The sequence below is a fragment of the Erinaceus europaeus genome, chromosome 10 (assembly GCF_950295315.1).
Source record: "Erinaceus europaeus chromosome 10, mEriEur2.1, whole genome shotgun sequence".
In the NCBI taxonomy this organism is placed as follows: Eukaryota; Metazoa; Chordata; class Mammalia; order Eulipotyphla; family Erinaceidae; genus Erinaceus; species Erinaceus europaeus.
This window is the reverse complement of record NC_080171.1, coordinates 97321675-97333880: the sequence shown is the minus strand read 5'-3', so window position 1 is coordinate 97333880 and position 12206 is coordinate 97321675. Positions and strand designations below refer to the sequence as shown.

Sequence of the window (12206 nt, the reverse complement as noted above, 5' to 3'; positions counted from 1 at the left end):
TTGGATTATTAGATTTTTCCATTTAAACTGTATAGATATATAATTTTTTCTCACTTAATTTTTTTTTTCACCAGAACACTGTTCAGCTCTAACTTATGGTGGGGCTGGGAATCAAGTCTGAGACCTTGGAGCCTCAGACATTTGCAGAGCCATTAGGCTTTCTTCCTAGCTGAGAACATTTTTTTTCTACGAGGATTACCACTGAGACTCAGTGCCTGCACAGCTCTTTGGTTCTAGACTGTCTTTTTTCTTTCTTCCTTCCTTTTCCTTCCTTCCTTCCTTTTCCTTCCTTCGTTCCTTCCTTTCCTCTTCCCTTCCTCCCTTCCTCCCTTCCTTTCTTTCTTTCTCTTTTTCTTTCTTTCTTCTTTCTTCCTTTTTGATAGAGTCAGAGACAGAGGGGGTAAATAGTATAATAAATAGTATAATTTATATAAAATAAATGTAAGCAAAGATTCTGTCGTGCCTGAGGCTCCAGAGTCCCAGGTTCAATCCCCCTGCACCACCATAAGCCAGAACTGGTCAGTGCTCTATTTAAAAAAAAAAAAAAGAAAGAAAAGAAAAGAAAAGAAAAGGAGAGAAGAGAGAGGAGGAGGAGGGGGGACACTTTCAACACTCTCTTGTTTAGGTGGGAGCCAAGACCTTGAACAACACTGGTCCTGGCACATGGTAACGTGTGTGCTCTAGTGGGTGAACCATCACCTGGCCCTCTCAGTTGACATTTTAGTCCCAAAGCAGTTTGCCCCTTTGGCTTTGGCTTACTTACCCTTCCCTGTGAAAACTGCTGGTGTTCTTTGAGTTTTCAAAAAGCAACCAGCCTGCCTCTGATTTCCCTCAAATACCCAGAACAGATGCCCTGGCAGACTGCAGCTGAGGAGATCATTTGGTCCTCTTCCTCCTTTGCTTTAAGTTTGCCTTGAGGTAGCAAAGGCTGATAAAGTGTTTGATAATGGACTTTTCTCCTTCTGTGTCTTTATCCTGTTCAATGGGTGTTGAAAATGCCGTTGATTTCCTTTTTCCCTGACACGTCTGGTGGAGACTTGCCACACTGCACAAATTACTTATGTTTATTGATAGATTCATTTCCGGCAAGAGCCAATTAACTTGTTTCACTTAAACATATAGGTGTGGGGTAGGACGAAATTCTACAAATGTGAATTCTGCTTACAGTTACTTAATGGTAAAAGAATCCCCAGTTTCTGCCAACACTGCTTCCTATGTGGATTTCAAGTCAACTTCCTTTCTTGTCACGTAGCTCCAAGCCTCATCACTCCGACATGGCAGCTGCTCAGGTCCCCAGGGTGCCAGGGGCAATGCTCAAGCCACAATCTGGCCATTTCACTGCCCCACTTACAACCGTGTCTTACAAATCCACCCTCAGCTGGTGAATCCATATTCCCACTTATAGGCCCTTTCTGTCTGGCCTGTGTACCTCCTGCCATGCCCCCACTGTACACATCCTGTACCCCCAAAGATGTGCTGCACTTTGGTCCATGCTCAAGCCTTACCTATCGCATCCCTCTGCACTCCCATGGTTACCTGCAAGCATGCTTCCTTGTCTCAGACAACCTAGGTATCAGTAACTCCAAGAAGTTATCTCTGATGTCTCTTCCCCACCCTGACTGGCCTTTGCCTGGAGCCTACTGCATCCGCCTTCCTCTTAGCCCTCATGGTACATCACTATTGATTATCCTTTCTGTACCACATGCACTAGTCTGTGTTCCCAGCAGGGTCAGAACTGACAGAGCTGCCCTTCTGGACACCCAGCAAAACAAGGATCACTGGAATGAAAAGGCAGTTCCTCAAAGCAAAACTGTCATGGCATCCCGTTACTCTACCTCAGATGAAAGCTTGGTGATGTGAACCTGACCTCAGCCCAGAGCTCTCTCCCATGTCATTCCTCCAACTGAGGAAGCCAAGACTCTCTGCATGACTGTCCTACGACACCATAGTCCAGTCACTTAGTTACATCCACGACTCTGTGGTTGTCACAAAAGGACCAATTTGCTGAAATTTAAATATCAGTGCTCTGTTTTCTCTCACTGGAAAAGATAAATCAGCATCTTCAGAGAGATAGTCGGGGTGGGGGCTTCATCATTCTTATCTGTTTCCCTCTGCCTTGGGGGCTCTGGAGTGAGTGGTGGGGATAAGTAAGAAACACATGCAGCAAAACACAGAAGCTGGGGTGTTTGTGTTCACCTGGCCCAAACATAAAGACCTTTGGGGCACTTGGCTTGGGGTAATTTCTTTTTCTCACATCACTGTTGTGCAGATGAGCCACAGGCCTCCCCTCTGTGAGCCCACATCTGATATGCTCCACAGGCACTGCAGTGCCAGTGGGAATTCCTTCCAGAGGCTCCCAGGCCTGTGCACACTTCACATCACAGATGCTCTGTGTACATTTGACTCTGCCTGAAGAGCACAGGAGAGGTTTGCAAAGGTGTCCCGGTTGTTGTGGTAAAAAGTGTTCTGTCAAGCATCTTGAGGTCTGGTTTTGTCAGTGACAAGTGGGAGCAGGTGGTGTAGCTAGTCCATGAGATCACTTATCAGAATGGTTAGTGAACCCCGAAGCTTCAGGTCCACAGGCTTCCCTAAGACCTTCTGGTCCATTTTAGCCCCAGGCTGTGGTGTCTGTGTTTGTCGTGGCCAGGTGTCAGCAGCAAGCCCTCCTGGAACTGTGTCTCTGTCCTTCACAGCCCTGTGTCCTTTATAGATGGCTCTACCTGGTCACAATATGGCCAATAAAAGTATCTGCATTGTTCTTCCATGCTGTGATATCACCACCAAGACTCCACTATTCTAAGACAAATCCTGTGAAAATAAAGGAATCTACACACACTTACATACACATAAATCGATATGATATTCACTTATCAGAAACAATTTATATATAAGCCGAATGATTTGTTTCTGGCTAAGAATTCTAACACTTTAGAGCCACAATTTTGTCAAGTGACTAAATGGAGGATTTTCAGAAATTATTAGCTAATTTTTTTCAACATAGAATTTATAATCACAATTAGTATATCATAATGATGTTTCCAGTATAGGATACCAGTAGCTCGGTTTTTCTGGCCATAAATGTGCAGCATTTATCAGCTTATTTTTGGAGATCTGAAGAATTGGCTACTGTAAATAAAGTCCCCAAGAAGATTTCTCCGGGAAAGAGATGAACTTACAGTAATATGGGTGGGTGATATATTGTTAATTAATAACTATGACCAGCCACTGCTTCAATTAAAAGGACAAAGGAAGAGGAGGCCTACTAGAAAAGATATGCTGAATTTGAATCTTATAAGCACTGATATCTGCAGAGCAAACTAGGGAAGGTTGTTTATTTCTCTTTTTTTAATGCTGCTGAGACCTCCTGCCTGCATGATTCCACAACTTCCAACAGACTTTTACTTTCCCTTTCAATTCCAGATAGAAAGACACAGACGGAATTGCCATGGCACCGCTCAGCTGTTTATAGGGCTTCCCTTTGGCATCACACACGGTGTCCCCATGTAGTTCCAGGAACTTGGACCCGGGTCTGTGCATGGTAAAGTGGGTCTTACTGGATGAGCTGTCTCCTAGCTCAGGAAAGTCACTTTGGATGCTGTTTGCAGGAACACTCCATGAGCAATATCACCAGCTACTTGACCAGGGGAAATTTGCTGAGTACTGATGACATGTCTTTCAAGGCAGTGCTCCTTTGGTGGATGGTAATGGAAACTAACTTCAGAAGAGCTTAGGGAGGGAGTCGGTCAGCAGCACAGCAGGTTAAGCGCACGTGGCACAAAGCACAAGGACTGGCGGAAGGATCCCAGTTCGAGCCCCTGGCTCCCCACCTTCAGGGGAGTCGCTTCACAAGTCATGAAGCAGGTCTGCAGGTGTCTGTCTTTCTCTCTCTCTGTCTGTCTCCCCTTCTCTTGATTTCTCTCTGTCCTATCTAACAATGTCAATATCTACAACAACAATAAAAAATAAGGGCAACAAAAGGGAAAATAAATAAATAAATATAAAAAAAATTTTTTAAAGATTTATTTAAAAAAAAAAGGGGGCTTAGGGAGAGAAAGAGCTTTCATGGAGGGCCACAGGGCCCCCTAGAACCCATGGATAGCATTTCTGACAGGCCAGGGAGAACGCCACCTGCAACTGAGAGGGGCTGGCATCTCTGTCTCAGTGTATAGGAGTGAATCTGATAGACACCTTGAGCCCAAAGGACAGGCACATCAAGTCCATAAAGGCTGTAGGTGTCCGGACACAGTGAACAGGTCTCTTTGACTAGACCCATACAGCATGGGAAAGCCCACGAGAAGGGTCTGAGAAGTGTAGCTCTGAAGACTAACCTGAGGAGGTGCCCATGGAGCTAAGTCTCCAAGAATCTGTTTGAGCCACGTCAGTGAGAGGATATGCCAGGGTGGGCCAGTGGAAGTGTGCCTTGCTATAGGCTGGTCTGTGGCACGTGAGAGCAGTGCTGTGGAGCAAGATGAAGCTAGACTGGGAAGCAGTCCCAGAAAAGGCAGCATTAACTGAAGGTGGAAAGAAAAGGACATGAAAGGATTTGGATCTAGATGAGATTTGCATGTTTAGAGGATCTGACCCTCTGAGGTCAGTCTGCTGTGGGAAGAGCCAGCTTTCTAAGCAGTCTTCATAGAACAGTGTCCCCTCCCCACCTCCAAGTCCATCCATCCTTCCAGGGTAGAAATGTGAGGCCTTGGGAGCAGCTCTCACACAGAATCACAAGTCACAACTCCCCTTTCCCAGCAGGCGCAAGAGCTATGAAGCCACATAATAGCCCCATCAACCTTTTTCCTTCCAATTGCTCATTTACTTGACCTTAAGAACAGTTATTCTATTTTTAGAGTAATAATTTGGACTTAATTGGCCTTTCCCCTAAAAATATCACCTTTCCCATCTAATTATTGTATAGAAGTAGTTCTATAAAGCCTTCCTAATGTTGTGTTCCCTGAAATGGTGCGAGAGTGGAATGTGAGCTTACCAGTCATTTGATGGTTTGTTTTTTTGTGTTTTTTTTTTTACTGTCCATTTGCTCTCCAGCCTGCGATGAGAGTACCAGTGACTTCTGGGAAGAGTGGCTGCCCCCAAGTGTCCACTTGTTCTCACTTGAATTGCAGGGAAAAGTGGAAAAGTTATGAAGAGCCCTCCTCATTGGTGACCCACCAGAACCCTCAACACTGACCTCTCTCTCTCTCCCTCTCTCTCCAGGTCACGCAATATTTAAACTCACATATCTAAGCAATCATGACTATAAACACCTCTACTTTGAATCTGACGCTGCTACCGTCAATGAAATCGTGCTGAAGGTGAGTATTCCTTCTCAACCCAGAGACTAGGTGAAGAGGGCCAGCTTCTGCTCCATACCTTCTCAGGCCCCCTCCCATCACAGCACTTTTCAAGGCTCCTGGGCCAGGCTTAGCAGAAAAGGAAGTGAACTACCTACAGGTCACCCCTCTGGTGAGCACTCATGCCCACAGCCACAGCACAGGTCAGCTGCTGTGCACCCCTCAGCCTCCTCCCAGGCTCCTGATCTTTGCTCTTCATAGATTTGTCCTTTTTGTAAATTTGTTCTTGCCCCCATCTGTTCTCAGAAACACCTTAAGTTTCCTGGAGGAGATGCCAAGGGAAATACTCTTAATGTTTAAGGGCACTTGAATGTTGTATTCAAGATAGTTTTAGCAACTTGTTGAAAATATACCCACCTTTATTGTGTGATAGCCACATCTTTGAGCACAGCACCTACTGTGTGCCAGGGTAATCTTGGGATACTGCAGTGACAGGCCTAGCCCTTGCCTGCAGAGGGCTTTCCCTTTCCTCCTCTAGAGAAGAGTCATTCTGCAGATGGAGCCATAGAGGTGCTGTGTGAAGGATAAACTGACTTGGGGGGAAGAAAGGCGAACTTTATAAACCCTGAAGGTTGGATGAAGAAAGCATACAGATTTTATTTGATGACTAGAGAGAGAAAGCAGGGCATGCTATCAAAGAAGCAGCAGGCAAAGTGAGCGTTGTGTGGCTGGGGTATTGTATCCAGGCCCGTGACAAAAGTCAGAGAAGCTCCTCTGGAGATTGTTGGGTTAGGAAGGTGTAGGGTTTGACCAAACTTACAGATTTCTTTTTTTTTTTTTTATCCTTATTTATTTATTAAATAGATAGCCAGAAATTGAGAGGAAGGGGGAGATAAGACACCTGCGGCACTGCTTTACCACTTGTGAAGCTTCCCCCCCACCCCGCAGATGAGGACTGGGGACTTGAACCCAGGTCCTTGCACATTCTAACATGTGCACTCAACCAGGTGTGCCATAACTTGGCCCCCACAAACTTACAAATTTCTAAGAAGCTTCTGGAACCTGCCCAAACTGCTGAGTAAACCCAGACTAGTGGTTTTCTCTTCCAGACTGAGACTCCTGTCTCTAAATGAGATCTTAAGTGCATTGACCAGATAGAAAACAAGTAGAGTGAGGCTCAGAGACACAGGGCCTTCCTTCCCCCACCACTAGTGGTGCGACTCTGACCAGTCTTGTCACCTCCCGCGCTACACTGCCACACTTCCTTAAGGACTGCTCCTTCCTTTGGTAGCACAAATAAAGTGAGTGAAGCCTTGCTAAGTCTTTATTCATTCTCTTTCAGAAGCAATGTCATATACTAATTCAAATAAAAGTGTGAGTTCTTCTGAAGAATTGCCAAGCATAGGCCAAGCTCTCCCCATATCCCATCTCACTGAACCTTCACCAATCTTCAAGATGAAAATGAAGGCTCAGGAAAAAAGTAATTCACCTGGTACTATGACTAGCAGAATCAGAATTTGATCCAAATTTTGGCAGATCCCAGAACTTGGGCTTTTTTATTTTTGCCTCCAGGGTTGTCACTGGGGCTCAGTGTCTGCACTATAAATCTACTGCTCCTGGTGGCCATTTTTTCCATTTTGTTGTTGTTGTCATTATTGTATTGTTATTGCTGTTGTTGTTATTGGATAAGACAGAGAAAAACTGAGAGAGATGGGGAAGATAGAGAGGGAAGAGAAAGATAGATACCTTCAGACCTGTTTCACCACTTGTGAAGCAACTCCCTTGCAGGTGGGGAGCCCAGGGCTTGAACCAGTATCCTTACACTAATCCATGCACTACATGCCAAGTGTGCTTAACCTACTGAGCTACCACCTGGCCCTCAGAACTTGGGCTTTTAAGCCCCCCAGATACACATTGTCTTAAAGAGTTGAGTAGGAGATTTCAGTGAAATGGTTGTGTTTCCCAGGAATGTTTTGAAGCAAAGTCTTGTAGCTGCAAAAGAACTTCCTTCTTCCTTCCTTTTTTTTAAAAAAAATTTTTAATGTATAATCTTTATTTATTTATTAGATAGATACAGCCAGAAATTGAGCAGGAAAGGAGTGACAGAGAGGGAGAGAGACACCTGCAGCCCTGCTTCACCATTTGTAAAGCTTTACCCCTGCAGGTGGGGACCAGGGGCTCAAACCTGGGTCCAGCCATGTGTGCCACCACCCGGCCTCTCTTTTTCTTTCTTTCTTTTCTTCTTTCTTTTTAATCATTTTTATTAAGAGGTTAATAGCTTACCACGCAATTGTTGGCACCTGAATACAATTTCTCATCTTCCTCCCCATGCATATTCTTTGCAAAGCAAACACCAGCAAAAGATTTTCAAGAGTAGTAAATGAGAAGTAACAGGAACAAGCCGCTGTGAGACAGACTGGCATGATCAGCTGGACGGAAAGCAGAGATTTCATAGACCAACCAGGATCAGAAATCCCCTTCTGCCAAGCCGTGGAGACAGTCTCTGTTGGAATGCCTGAATCTGGCCAACTAAGAGTTACTTAGCAGACCCTCCCCATACAGCACAAGGGATCTTAGGCAGTGTTCAGGGACTAGGTAAAGAAATATTCCATTACCAGTCAGGAGCTGGCTCTTTTTTTTTTTTTTACAGCCAGCATTAAAATATTCAATACTTGAGAAGGATTCAAGTAAAATTATAATCCTGTGTTTGACATCAAAATAATTTTCACAACAGCAGATTGATGACAGAAACACGGGTTTATGACTTGAGTATGAGACTGGAAGAGCAAGTACAGAGAAATCATTTCACTGGACCAAATGCTTCCTCAAAGCAGATGCTTTTCTGCAAAAATCCCTGAGGCCTGTCACCGCCCCTAAAATGTCTGTTTTTACGTCTGTTTTTATATCAAAATGTTTATAGAAATATTTGACTGTGCACAAGACTGAGTCAGAGGCATGTCCATGTCTGATTTACTTAGAGACTGAGTAATTAAGATCCTGATGGGATATTAAATTTCACCTCTCTCTCCCAGCTCTAATTTGAAACATTTGTTTATGTTTTTATTTATCTATTTTCTTAAGACAGATCAGAGCATCACTCACCTCTGGCATGTGGCAGTGCCAAGTATTAAGCCCGGGGACCTCTGGGACCTCCGACATGCAAGTTCTGTGTTCTACTGCTACACTGTTTCCCTGGCCCCTATCTCTGATTTCTAGAATAAGTTCAAAATTTGGCTTTATCTCCCACTTTCATAGTCTTTTTAAGCTTTGCACCTACACCAACTGACGAAGGACCCAGCTCCTATCCAGAAATCTGATGGAAATGTTTCATCAGCAGTCAGTTGTAGACTCAAATAATATATATGATTGTTCTGAAGTTCAGGGGTTTTCCATAAAATTTGAGCTTTATTAAATCTGAAAGAGGGTTATAAGGATCAGTAGCTAATGTCAAGGATACCATTACAAACAGGAAAATTCCCCATCGAGTTATTTCGTCCTGTGTCTTCCCCCTTATAAAAAAATATTGGAACCCTCCGCTTCTTGAATACCATCTACACACAAAAGACACTTTAGCCACGTTATCTCATTTGATCTTCGCTGCTTCCCTCCTAGATATAGTCACTATTTTCCCCGTTTTATCAGTGAGGTGGGTAGAAGCCTCAGGCCACAGAACACAGAAGGGTGGAGTCTCAATTGGAACCCAGCCCTGCTGAGTTCCAAAACTAGCTCTTCCCACCTGGGAGGAAACTGAGCTAAGTCATGTGTGGTCCCTAATTCTGCAGGCGCTGAGATGAATCTCAGAGGAATCGTTGGGCTCTTCAAACTGGGTTCTTCTTGTGATCGAGTGATAGAGGCTGTAGCTTTATTGACCATGAAAACTCCCTATATTTTTATGCCTTAAGCTGTAAAATGCATTGAAAGTGAAACACTCTATAGTGCATAAAATTGTGCAAGTTTTAAGCCACAGAATATTAACCAGCTAATGGCAGACCAAAGGGCGTTTTTACCTTTTGATTATTACATTAATCTTCCATTAAAAATTATCTTTGTGATTATCACAAAGCACAGAAGATAATAAATTTAGGAAGTCATGTGCTTGATAAAGATAATTTTTAAATGCCTCTGTCAAGTTATGTGTGTCAAAAGTCATGGAAAACACTAGGTTGGCTGCCTGTGCAAACAATATAATCCGAAGGTTGCTCTTATTAAGAATGATAAAAACCTCTTCTTCCCATACATTGTCTGTGGTGTCCCAGATCATCAACCCGGCCCTGCAGCCCTCATGATTTATTGCTCTCAGCTGGTAACTTGGCGAGGCAGTGGGCTGCGCACGTCCAGCCTTCTGTACTCACACGCCAGCCTTTAACGCTTGCTGCTGGCGACCATCAGAGCAGAAAGTTTGGAGGGGACATGTTGTCATAGCCTCAGACACATCTGAGGCATGTCATCCCACATGCCCCAGGTTCTCTCTCAGCATCAGCAGAGCCTCGCCCATTCTTGGCAAGGACACATGACCCCCAGAGTAGAATCACCAGAGGTGGTGGCTGGTCTCTAACCAAAAATATCCCAGTATCTGGTAGTCATAACTTTCAGCTACTTGAAAAGTGGGTTTTGGTCACGGAAAGTGCCAGTCAAAGGGCAGCCGGGGACAGGAGAAAGAACAGAATTAGAAGAGGGGTGGGAGCCACTGTGGAGGCCGAGCCTAGAGAAGGGGAAGATAGATTAGTCATCAGTCTGAATACTTGGCCCAGACGGTTGTTAAAGGTGTGGCCTTGAGTAAATGGGGTCACTGTACCCTGCCTTGTTTTTCTCATCTGTACAGTGGGCATGGAAATGGCAGCCACCTCAATGCTGTTGTGCAGTTAAATGAGTTAAGCCTTGAGAAAGTACTCCAGGAAATAGCTCACCCAGTAGGGGGCACACTTCATCCTGCATAAGAACCCAGGTTTGAGCCCCCAGTACCACATGGAAGCACCATGCATGGCACCAAAGGGAACTCCCATGAAAGATGGGGTCATGTTGTAGTGTCTCTCCTCTCCCTCGCCTCCCCATCTTACTTTCCTTCCTTTCACCCTTCCAGTAGCAGAAGCCCTGCTCCTTCCCTCTCTCAGCAGGAACTCAGGCATGGCCCCGCTATGTACTCTTCACACAGGGTTTTCAGGGTCCCTTTCCCAGCCTTGATCCTGACCTCTAGGTGACCCTAACTAGTTTGACCATCTCCTCCGAGCCTCACTTCCTTTTTTTTTTTTTTGTCAAATGAACCCTGATTTATGGGGAGCTTTACGTACTTGTATGTTTTCCTAGTTCCCTAGCTCTGTAACTGCTGATAGGAGCCTGAATACGGAACCTTGCTTTGGTTTGTTTTTCTTCCTGAAGATGGAGTGCAGAAAGATGACATGCACGCTCAGGGAAACACAGCAAGCAGGGAGCAGACCCAGGAAGCCTGTGGACAGACTTCTAAAAACCCCTGATTGGCCCCGACCTGTGCCTAGCATTCAGGGTTGCTGTGCACTGGATCACATGCCTGAGCGAGCAGCTGCCCTGAGGCCACCCAGCCCAGCCAAGGCCCTTCCCCTCCACCCCCGTCACCTGCCCCAGGCGGCCAGAGAGTGACTGACAAGTGACTGGGCCATGTTCCTCTGCTTTCTAGGTTAACTACATCCTGGAATCACGAGCTAGCACTGCCCGGGCTGACTATTTTGCTCAGAAACAAAGAAAACTGAACAGACGTACAAGCTTCAGCTTCCAGAAGGAGAAGAAATCAGGGCAGCAATGACACTGGCCTCCAGCCTCAATCTGTTGCCAGAGCTCAGAGCCTGCCTGCCAAGGCCAGGCGGCCCCAGAGACCAGCCTATGTCTGCAGTCCTCAGGGCGAGGCCAGCCCCAGGCTCACGGGCACAGGGCTGGTGGGCACTGGGGGAGCGGGGGCAGCCCCTTGAATAATGGAGCTGGGGACATTTCCACGCAACCGAAGCCTGAATGACAATGGCTTTGACTAGCAGTGCCCGGGACCAGATGACACCGAGAGCCACATGCTGCCCAGCCATCTTCATTGCCCGCCGGCCCTGCCTGGGGGTGTACATAGCCATGCCAGACGTTTCCTCGCAACTTGATCAAATTTCTTAAAAGAAGAACAAAACATGTACATTCTCTTTCTTTTTCCCCTTTTAATAAACAGGTATACTCTTTATCATGGTTGGTATGATGGACCATTCTTTGGGGCAGAGAATTGATTATGTTATTTTCTTTAAAATCTGTTCCCATATTGAACAGGCAGATTGGAAAAGCTAAGGCTCGATTTCTCAGAAGAAATGTTTAGGGCTTAGTCAATAGTTTGAGCTATGCCATTTGTTTAAATGAGCGAATTGCTTTGAGGCTAGTATCCCAGTAAAGTTAGGAAGGGGCACCTCGCCACGTCAGAAGCTACACCTTTTTCCCTCAGGAAGCCTTGTCTCCTCAGCTGTCATGACACCTCTGCTTCCAGAGCTATGGGGCTGCCCACAGACCTTGGGGTATTGGGAGACAGCGGGCCACAGTAGGCCTGCAGGTTGTACGGAGTCCCCAGCCAGAAGTTCTCTCCTGTGTCTTAATGGCAGGCATAACCTTTCAGCTTGCAATTAAACCTGCCTGTGGGTTTTTCTTGGAGTTAGGGACGTCTCTGCTCTCCTGATGTGGAGCACCCCCACCCCCTTAGCCTAGCTCTTTTCTCCCTCTCCTCAGTGCCTGCTGCCTCATCTCAACAGGCTAGAAGCTGCTGCTTTTCACTCCATCAGGGAGGATGGTGACAGAGATGGCAGGGACAGAGGCAATCCTGCTTCCATGGCCCGGCTTCCCACCTAGGAAGGCAAGGGACTAGGCGTCCCCTGACACCACACCTCTGGCCATACCAGCTGCCTCTGTGGTCCTCACTAGTGTCCCTCC

The 12206-nt window shown here is 45.8% G+C and overlaps 1 protein-coding gene across 4 annotated transcripts in view; it reads left to right on the top strand.

The window, feature by feature from the left end:
- MAPKAP1 (MAPK associated protein 1) overlaps window positions 1-11475 on the top strand; it is a 266882-nt gene extending 255407 nt beyond the window's left edge. For all 4 annotated transcript variants that reach the window (XM_007539997.3, XM_007539996.3, XM_007539995.3 and 1 more), the window contains 2 exons: window positions 5209-5306; window positions 10936-11475. In XM_007539997.3, coding sequence (XP_007540059.1) covers window positions 5209-5306; window positions 10936-11061 — 224 coding nt within the window. In that variant the 3' untranslated portion in view covers window positions 11062-11475. The remainder of the gene's footprint in view (window positions 1-5208; window positions 5307-10935) is intronic.
- Window positions 11476-12206: the final 731 nt, after the last annotated feature.